The sequence below is a fragment of the Ananas comosus genome, linkage group 9, assembly GCF_001540865.1.
Source record: "Ananas comosus cultivar F153 linkage group 9, ASM154086v1, whole genome shotgun sequence".
Classification (NCBI taxonomy): domain Eukaryota; kingdom Viridiplantae; phylum Streptophyta; class Magnoliopsida; order Poales; family Bromeliaceae; genus Ananas; species Ananas comosus.
In genome coordinates this window covers 2831543-2841558 of record NC_033629.1, presented here as the reverse complement: position 1 = coordinate 2841558, position 10016 = coordinate 2831543, and the positions used below count along the sequence as shown (strand labels likewise).

At 38.1% G+C, this 10016-nt stretch overlaps 1 protein-coding gene across 3 annotated transcripts; it reads left to right on the top strand.

Moving 5' to 3' along the window:
- On the top strand, positions 774 to 8589 carry LOC109715332 (heterogeneous nuclear ribonucleoprotein R-like). Of its 3 annotated transcripts, none has more exons than XM_020240295.1 (13): positions 774 to 1779; positions 3761 to 3850; positions 3986 to 4210; positions 5051 to 5272; positions 5360 to 5465; positions 5692 to 5844; positions 7046 to 7107; positions 7191 to 7270; positions 7391 to 7464; positions 7537 to 7577; positions 7739 to 7790; positions 7907 to 7970; positions 8186 to 8589. In XM_020240295.1, exons 1-12 carry the CDS (start codon positions 913 to 915, stop codon positions 7909 to 7911), a joined length of 1977 nt encoding a protein of 658 aa, XP_020095884.1. In that variant the 5' UTR covers positions 774 to 912; the 3' UTR covers positions 7912 to 7970; positions 8186 to 8589. The 3 variants fall into 3 exon arrangements, with proteins under 3 accessions (XP_020095884.1, XP_020095882.1, XP_020095883.1); XM_020240293.1 differs by having other exon boundaries at positions 3986 to 4222; XM_020240294.1 differs by having other exon boundaries at positions 3986 to 4222; positions 8183 to 8589.

The window sequence follows — 10016 nt, the reverse complement described above, 5'->3', positions numbered from 1 at the left end:
TTTAAGTGTATTTTATAGAACAATACTTCTAAAGATAAAAGGGACAAACGAGTACTACAGAAAATTAAGTGAGAATTAAAATCTCTATATCCGAGTAAGGATGCCTATTGTAAATCAACCATATTAGCGAGTACACCAGAATAGTAGAGTGTTCGAGCATCGTAGGTAGTTAGTATCGCTCTTTTTTTATCTTTAAACCACTCTAATTCATTTCTTTCAATTTTATTTTATTACAATAAAATATAGGATAAATTATGGTATGATTTATTTTAGAATAAAAAATATATATAAATTCAAAATCAAGTATGATCACTAACTTGAGGATTAGTAGTCAATCCATAAGTAATATATTATAATAAAATAATTTATAGTCAAGAGTCTCCTACGGAGTAAATTGCACTACTACCTCTTGAACTTTTGGCGAGTTTCACTTAGCCCCCAAACTCTTAAAATAGATATTTAACACCGTAAACTCTAATATTTCATCCGTTTTACCCTTTCCGTCAGTTTCCGGTTAACGGAGCTTGACGGAAAACTGACGGAAGGGGTAATATGAACGAAATATTAGAGTTTAGGGGGTTAGATGTCTATTTTAGAAGTTCAAAGGGTAAAGTAAAATTTTGCCAAAAGTTCAGAAGATAACAGTGCAATTTACCCTATGTAAAAGTAAGAAAGAAAAAAAAAATCTAAAAAAGTAATCATTTTAAGGCTCCACCTTATCAAACTGGGCATAGTAGAGTGAATCGGGATGGAGTTATATAAGCCTAGTAATTTATAATTTATACGAGCCTCTTCTTCACTACCAACGAAGAGCGAAACCCTTCCTCCCCTCTCCCGTCCCCTCGCCTGAACCCTAGTTTAACTCCATTGTTGGAACCAAAAAGAAAAAGAGAGAGAAATAGAGGTGAAACCATGGCGCCCAAGAAGAGGGTCGTGAGAACCGTTCGCAAAACCCCCGCCTCCAAATCCAAATCCAAACCCCAACCCCAATCCCCATCCCCTCCTCCTCCCGCCGCCGTTGAAACCCCCGTCTCCGCAGCCGCCGAACCAGTCCCGGCGCCGCCGCCTCAGGCCGCGGCCGTCGAAACCGCCGTCTCCGCCGCAGCCGAACCATCCCCGGCGCCGGCTCCGCCGCCGGAGCCGTCGGAGCGCGAAGCCCCCGAAAAGGCCGCCAAAGAAGCCGACGCCTCGGAAGCCCCGCCTCCGGTGGCGGCGGAGCCAGCCCAGGATGCGGCGGCGGGGAAGCGCTCCGCGAAGAAGGTCGTCCGGAAGGTCATCAAGAAGAAGATCGTCAAGAAGCTCGTTCCGAAGGCCTCGCTCGCCGCCAAGAGCGCGGCGGAAGCCCCAAAACCGGCGGATTTGCCGGCGCCCGACGCCGCAGACGAAGCCCTAGCTGAGAAGCCGGAGCCTGAAAACCCTAATCCCGATGCCGCCCCTCAGCAACCTGAGAACGAGGAGGAGGCTCCGGAAGATCAGGGCAAAGAGGAGATGGAGGAGGCTCAGGGCAATGATGCGGAGGAGGCGGCCGAAGGAGCCGGGGACGAGGAGGCCGGGATAACGGAGCGGCAGAAGCGGAGGAAAACGGAGATATTCATAGGGGGATTGGATCGGGATGCGAAGGAGGAGGACATTAGGAAAGTGTTCGGCAAGGCGGGGGAGATCATGGAGGTGCGAATGATGATGGATGCGAAGACGGGGAAGAACAAGGGGTTCTGTTTCTTGAGGTACAAGGAGCCGGCTCAGGCTAAGAAGGCCGTCACCGAGTTATCTAAAGTGGAGGTATTTTTTCTCTTCTATGCAATTACTTATTTATTAACTGTTTCAGCAGAACTATTTTGATGTGGAAACAAGAATTATAGTGCGGGATCGGTAATTGGATGACTCCATCATGCACACCACATGTGCAATAACATTATTGTTCTGCAACTTAGCATCTGAATCATGTATTAGCCTATACACACACACACACACATTCTTGTCTTGAATATATTGTATGGCATATTTGTTAGGTTACTACTAGTTACTTTAGAGAGATGCAGGACAATTCTTCTTTCTGTTTCAATTTTTAGTATGAGGCTAATGAATGAACCATTCCTCCAATATAGTAGACACAAGAAGGAAAGGGGAAAAAAAAAGAAAAACATAAAGGATCTAAAGATTAAGATTTTTTTTTTAGCTAACAATTACATTAATGTTCTTTCAATTTTTGTTTTGAAGTTCCACTAAGTATTACAACAGTAGAAACGACTGCTGTAACTTCTTCAGAAAGCTTAGAAGGGCCTTTTTCTAGAATTCATTTCTTATATCGTGCATTCCATGATTCCATCATCGTTTGTTTAGCAGTCTTGCAACAAAATAATGGCTGTATGGCTGTATTTAATTTGTTTCCTCAGAGCTTCTGCTACTATCTGGGGTTGTGCACGGTTCTGTTTAAACTAAGCATGATTTTCAGTTTACGGAAACATCTTCAATAAAAGCCAAGTGAAAAAAGAGGATGAAATATAAAACCAAAACCATGGAAATTTAGGTTTATTTTAGTTCTTTTATGTTGGTTTACATCTTCTTTCTGTTTAGAAATTGAACGTGAAACAAACATTTGTAACTGGAAAGCTCTAGTGCTAGAGCATATCTTCATTTTGTGGCATTTTTTGTGTCAAAATAGGTCTATCTTTTGTCCAGAAAAAAATTAGAAATAAGAAAGTCTTTATGCATAACTTTTCAAAAATTATTGAAATCAACTAGATTCTGCATAAAACTGGTTTTTCTACTTGGAAAACGAAACTTAACTGAGACGAGTTGTCTTTTTCCGTTGTAAACTAACTTGACTGTTTGGTTTGACTTCTTATTTAACTGGCATATCTGCACACCCCTGTTAGCGTCAACCAATGATGTGCCAAGAAGTACATTGTTGCAGCTGGGGTGATTTTAAGCACATAGACTCTAGATATGCCCCCTCAAGTTATGTGCATCAGGATTCCCGCCAATCTGCAATGTATGTGTATCTTAAAGCCTACTTAACACCTGGAAAGGTGGAAGCACCAGTCAGATGGTTTTTGGGGGAGCAATTTTGGGCTGCCTAAATTGCTAAACTTCCCAAGATGATCAATGTCTTATTAACTTTTTTTTTGAAAATACCATTTGTTTGAGAATTGACCGTGATTGCCATGATCCTAGCTTTGATCTGTGATTGTTTGCTCATTGCCCTTTCATTTGTTAGTAAGATGGCAATGGTTAAACTCTACGCTGGTGTAACTGTGTGTATACAAAACTGTCCGTATCGAAGATAACTGTGCTTAGATAAAGGAAACTGCTTTACCAAAAAAAAAAAAATCGAAAGACAGCTGTATGCAATTTGGATCAAGAACAGGTTTGGGTTTATTTGGACTGGCAGTAATTTTCTGGATCTCTGTAATGCTGGTCAGATTTTTGAGTTAATGGATTATGTCGCATGACCACCTCGGAACCTTTATTTTTAAGTTGGTTTACCCCCTTTGACTTTTTCTATGCCATCATCTGCTCAAGTAACCACTGACCACACATTATGAATTCTCTAAGTGAAGTGCTAATCATTTTTAATGAAGTAATCTACTAGTCATTCTCTCTTTTTTCTGAGGCACCAATCGTTCATAACATGTCTGCTATTGGTAGGACTTTGCTATCTTAAAGGTTTTAGCCTTAATTCATTTAATAACCTCTGCATTTTTCCATGCCGTAAGATTAAGTCTTAACTTTCTCTCTTGTTCTTTTTGTGTTAATGAAGATTTGTGGAAAGCTTTGTGGAGCTGCAACTCTTGAGGAAAATGATACGATTTTTCTTGGAAATATTGACAAGAAATGGAAGAAAGAAGATGTAAGTTACTCTTTCATAGATATTTATCTCTTTTGTACTTTAAAATCAATAAAGATAGATTGGAATTTATTTTTGTCATTCACAATGCTATCGCTAATGCGTTAGCTTTCATCATTTTGTTGCTTTATTGTCCAGGTCTTAAAGCTGCTGCAGGAAATAGGCATTGAAAAGATTGACTCGGTCACAGTTATGGCTGATCCTAATAATCCAGAGTCAAATCGTGGCTTTGCATTTCTTGAACTTGAAACAAACAGAGATGCACAACTTGCTTTCAAGAAGCTTCAAAAGAAAGATGTATTTGGTAAGGGACGAAATATCAAAGTTGCCTGGACAGAACCATTGAATGATCCAGATGACGAGGTGATGCAGAAGGTTGTCACCTTTCTGTCTTCTGTCTCCCTCTTTCCCCTTTTTTGTCTCTCTTGTGGTGGCTTTAGCAATCAAAGGAAATTTGTTATCACTTTCAAGGCACACACAGAGGGAAGATTAACAGTATAAAGTTATACACTTTCAAACTTAATTCAAGAAAACTAGGAATTTTTTTGGTTTTGTTTGAGGTGCTAATATAAGTACAAAAATTTCTGTGATTTTGCATGTGGTTTGGAAACCTTACTATCTAAAACATTCTCTAGGTTTGTGGCATCATGGTTGTAGATCTTGTAACATTATTAATGCCTATAAGAAATGAGACATGGATTTGGAAGTGGGATTACAAAAATCATGTGCATTCACCAAGAGGAAGCTGAATTAAGTCGATTCACCTTGTGTTAGCTGTCAACTACATTTGCTGTGGTGCTTTGAGCTTCAAGTTGTTGATGCTTGTGTGAATGCCAAATAGCAACAACTATCAGTCAGTCTACAGATACAAGTTATGTTTGCCTCTTGCATTCCCAAAGTTGTAGAAGGGACAAATGGTTTTGGTGTTCAAACCTGACTGAAGAGTAGGCAAACTCAATATTCATGCCCAAATGACTTCCAAGTATTCATTGATGAGAAATATTTGCTTTGTTGAAATTCTACTTATAACCTGCAGCTTCCTACAACTTGAACATGTCCACACTAACTCTATCATCTTATTCCTAATGTGATTACCTAAAGACATTGATTATTACCATAAACTGAAATGTGATTTTGTTTGAGTAATTTTGGTGCACGTCTTTATCATTTAGTTATGCTGATATTTTTTTCACCTCAATATAGGTGAAATCTGTATATGTTGAAGGGATACCATCTTCTTGGGATCAAGCTAAGCTGCGAGAATTGTTTAAAAAGTTTGGGGAGATTGAGAGAGTTGTTCTTTCCCGTGATATGCATTCAGCTAAGAGGAAGGATTTTGCGTTTGTTAACTATGCTACTCGAGAGGCTGCTCTTTCATGTATCGAATCATTTGAGAAGGAAGAACTGACCGATAATGAATCCAAGGTTGTTTTAATTGTATATAGTAGGATTAGGAGAGAGAAAAAATTTCAGCTGGCAAAAGTGGTCACTCTTTTAAATTTATGTGTTCAGGTCAATATCAAAGTATCGCTTGCTAAGCCCATCCGGAAGGACAAGCAGAACAAAGGATGGCCAAAGTCTAGCACTAATGACAGAGAGAAATCCAAGACATTCCAACGTGAGTATTGAACTCTTAATAGAATAATCTTTTGGCCTGTGTATTTTAGAGTAATTTGAAGCTTACTTCTGGAGCTTCTATTCTTCTATCTTAAGGTAATATGGTATTGCTTTCTTTTTGGGATCTGTCATTTTCTTTCTTTCATTGTTAGACTTCTGTCCTGAGTTGATTTATAGGGATTATTAGAGTCAGGAATAATGAATTATTTTATTTTTCTGATTTTTAGATGACACGAAACCCATTGTATCTTCGAGCAAAGGGATGTCTTCCAAGGGGGATCAGCGTTTTAGTGGTAGGAAATCATCACCTACCCATGAACTACTACATGGTTTGAGGGAACAGGCTGCTTGGAAACCTGGTCAAGTAGGTTATGGTAGAGGTGAGTTTTGTGCTTACCATTTTTGGTGGACATTTGGTTCAAATCCAGTAAATGTTTGCCTACTTTTAATTGCTGTAGCTTTTTGGTTCCCTTGGTACGTTGTTCACTAGATGCTTTGTAGATGCTTCCTGTTTCTTCTGGCCACTTTTGGACTGTTAGTACCAAGCAGTAGCTTCATGCCCTTTCATTTTACTTCATTTAGCTTATTAGTGCTGTGTTATTATTGTGTTGGGATAATATCTGAGATACCCTTCACAACTTCAAAAGCATCTAATATATCCCTGGTTGAACTCAATGCCCTTGTTGATTTGCAAAAATTCCTTCAAATATACCCCTAACCATAGGTTTACCAATGGGATTTGAGGTTTAGAAGGGTATTTTGGGAATATAGGGGTAAATTTGAAAATTTTGAACAGAAGTGAGGAGTGTATAAGCAAAAGCCTCTATGTTGTTTCTGTAACAGTAAATTTAACATACTGTTAATGAATGATGGCCAAGGAACTTGGATTCTCGTGCAGTGATCTTTAACTTGCTCATATAAGCTGGTATATATTTGGTTTGGCTGCACCCATATCTTCTACCAAGTGTGACCAAAGGCTAGCCATGTTGGAAGATGGGGAAGATTCTGCTTAATGGTGCAATGTTGATGTCGATGTTCTTGAATTTGATGTTTGATTTTACTGCTTGCAAAAGCTGAACATCACCCTGCACTAATACTACCAGGAAACCTAGCTTAGTAGTTTTTTGACTGTGGAGAGAGAATAAAGTACATTGAGTTTGGCCCCCAACGAAGAAATGCACTATTTTCAGGAAAAGCTATGGCAAGTAATAGTACAAGCATTGGAATGATGGGTATTATTATTGCTTCAAAACAGAGGGAAGATTATACCAATTTGGTATTACGTGGTTCAGTCAACTCCTGTGTATTTCATTGTGTTGTCTCTTCCATTTTCTTTTTGTGTGTTTGGCCTGAAGCAGGTTGAAAGGACAATAGATGATCTATGATGGTGCTTTGCGAAATAGATGAATGATGAAAAATGATCTTGGATATTGTGTGAAACAACTAAACACCAAAGTTTAGATTCGTAGTTTCCTCTGCTACGAAATCATCATAAACTTATTTTCTTTTTAATTAACTCTACTGACTCCAAGATTCTTCTGAAGCTGATACATATGTTTCCTTTGGTGCTTTTGATGCTAGACCATGCCATGCAAGATTATGGGCATGCCTTACCAGGAGGAAAGCGACCCTTTTCCACATTGGTAATGCCAAGAATGCGTGACCATCTAATTCTCTTCTTTATTCCATCTACCGTCGACTTGACTCTTATCTTTTGTTGATTCAGGGAGATGATTCATTCTATCCCGATACGAGGGGGTACTCTCGTCCTCGTTTCGAGAGTAATTATCCAGTAGCAAACTCGAGGTTCTTGTTTCTTGCTTTCTGCAACATATTCTTTCTGAAGATCTACTAACAATTGAGTTATTTCTTTTTGTTCTTGTTCAACCAATGTATGTAACTTTATTGCTTTCTCTTTTTTCAAAGCTATGGTGCGATGCCCCACAGCGTTGGAGGATCCTCCCACCCATATTATAATAGTCAAGGTGGATATGGACTTGGTATGTTTTGCATTCTGGCGATGTAAGTTTTATCGAGATGGGCATGCTAATCATACTGAGCTGTACTAGCAGGTGGTTATTATGGAGCACCAGAACGCCCGAGCAACTATCAGGTAGATACCATGAGTCGAAATAAGCTTTTAGTTTTCTGATCCTTCTTTTCTATGAAAACAGTGAGAATGCATTCTTCCTCCTCCCCAAATATATACTCCTTTTGACTTCTTGTTGCATGGTAGATTTTAGTGTGACATTTCTTTTCTTTTTACCCTTTCAGATGAGGCAAGGGCCGCCGCCACCTCCATTCGGAAGCAGGCCATACCCCAGATGTGAGGCTTTTTTTTTTTCACTGTGATTTAGGCTAGCCTGAAGCTCCTTGTTTTGTTCATAATAATTTGCTCACACCTTGTGTGGATTTGTGAAATTGTACTAATGTTTTGCGCAGATTAACCGGAGTTTTGGATCAATTGTCACCCTGGTCTCTGCTACAGCATCTGTTGGATATTCTGGTGAGTTGCCTTGTTAATACGAATTTCTTCACTCAAATCTTCTTCCTCTTTTCCCTTAATCCTCATACCGTGATCTTTTAAGACTACGTTTTCACTATGCTACATACTTATTAATCCGGAGATATGTTTTAGTTCTGTGTTGTTTGCACCCTTTTCATAATACGGTTTTATCGACGTCGTGAATAAATTTGTCTCTCTTTGTTTACGGTGAGGAGTTGAACTCGAAGGATGATAAGGACACAGCGGTTTGATCTCGAAGAATTTCCTCTAAGTTGCCTTTGCCCTTCATGCCGATAGGGGGAAATCGTCTCGCAGCCTCTCGTCGTCGCTTGAAACAATCATTAGGCGACAATTTATTTGCCCAGGTTAAAGTAATCAGGTGAATGTAATTCCGTAATGGCCTAACACTAATATATGGTTGTTTTTAAATGAAGAAGCCCTATTTCTTTTTGAAGGATAAGAATCATGGCAATTGAAGAAGAGCTTAAGCTATTCCCCTGTAGTTTAACAGCTTAGCGATACCGATTTGTTTAACTTCAACCCTTTTTGTTATATTATGTCATGTTGATTTTGTAATATATGCCATGTTGTTTCACTTATTTCCTTTTTACATCGACTAGTGGGAAATTTAGTGTGCATTTGGCCGCGTTACATTTTTTTTTTCTTTTTTTTTTAAATTTTCCTTCGAGGCATATTCTGTTTGGTTTGATAGTGAAAANTCTCTCTCTCTCTATATATATATATATATATATATATATATATATATATATATATATATATATATATTAAAAGTAAAAGCTGCTTTTCACTGGAACCGTATTTTATGTAGAATCAAGCAATTATTATTATTATTATTATTATTATTATTATTGTTCAAATGTTTTTTTTTTTTTAATTGTGGGTAGACCTGTCAATCTCCACCCATAAACACTGCTTACCCATCCACAAATTTATGAGTACCGATATTTTTTTTTATATAAAAAATTATAGGTGAAGCGGGTGAGTACCCGTTAAAATTGTGGATATTTTGGATAATACGTCGGTGTCTATGAATACTTGCATATATATTTTTTTAATTTAATTAAAATACATTAGTTTGTCTATTTATTTTTAAAAATTTTAAATCTAATTGTTTCTCTTTTTTTTTTTTTTGGCTAAGGCCACGTCTTCTACTGTTCAGTCTCTCAGTCTCTCCCGCTGCATCGCTCTACCATTCTTCGGCGGCTTGGCCTACATGTAAAATATTTTTATATATAATTTATATATTATTTATTATATGTAATGATATTTTAAGCAATAAGTTATATTTGATCCTTTAATATATATATATAGAATTATGTTGGAATATTATCAATAGCACTAAGTTAGTGGTGTTATTAATTTTGTAGTCCCTGACTAAAAAATGTGTAGTTAGGCTGGAATAATATCAATAGCACCAAAGATTTGGTGCTATCGAGTTTTCTACCGTTAGATTTAACTTTTTGATTATTTTTACCTGTTAGATTATACTATTCAACCAACCACTCACTCAACCCTAGGGGGCCCACATCATCCCAATCATCCATTTCTTAATCAAAGGGCTAAAAAATCAATAGCACAAATAGTTTGGTGCTATTGATAGAATTCCAGCCTAGTTCTATATATATATATATAGAGCTAGTCTCCTATACTATCTATAGTATCGGGGGGCTCCGGTATTATAGTTTCGTTTTCGATCTTAGGGTGTTCAAATCAACGATCCACATGTTTTTAGAAATAAAATTTTATATTTTTTCGACATAATTTACTTTAGGCTAAATTACAGAAAATCTCCCTGTCAAAACTCGTTTTTTCACTTTCTCCCCCTGTCATTTAAAAACCTACATTTTGCCCCCTTGTAAAATGAAAAATGTGCACTTCACCCCCTACCGTTAGTGATCCGTTAGGGTTCCGTTATAAATATTTTTTTATGCCAAAAATACCCCTCCGCCTTCTTTCCTGTTGCGTCGCTTCCTCCGCCTCGCCGCCTCGCCCTCCTCCACTGCCTTGCCCTCGCCCACATCTCTG

What these genes read in the sequence shown, in the direction of transcription:
- LOC109715332 (XM_020240293.1), top strand. Translation starts at nt 913, where the DNA reads ATGGCGCCCAAGAAGAGGGTCGTGAGAACCGTTCGCAAAACCCCCGCC. An exon ending in AGAAATGGAAGAAAGAAGAT is followed by an intron (nt 3,851 to 3,985) that starts GTAAGTTACTCT and finishes TTTATTGTCCAG; the next exon opens with GTCTTAAAGCTGCTGCAGGA. An exon ending in TCAAGGTGGATATGGACTTG is followed by an intron (nt 7,465 to 7,536) that starts GTATGTTTTGCA and finishes CTGTACTAGCAG; the next exon opens with GTGGTTATTATGGAGCACCA.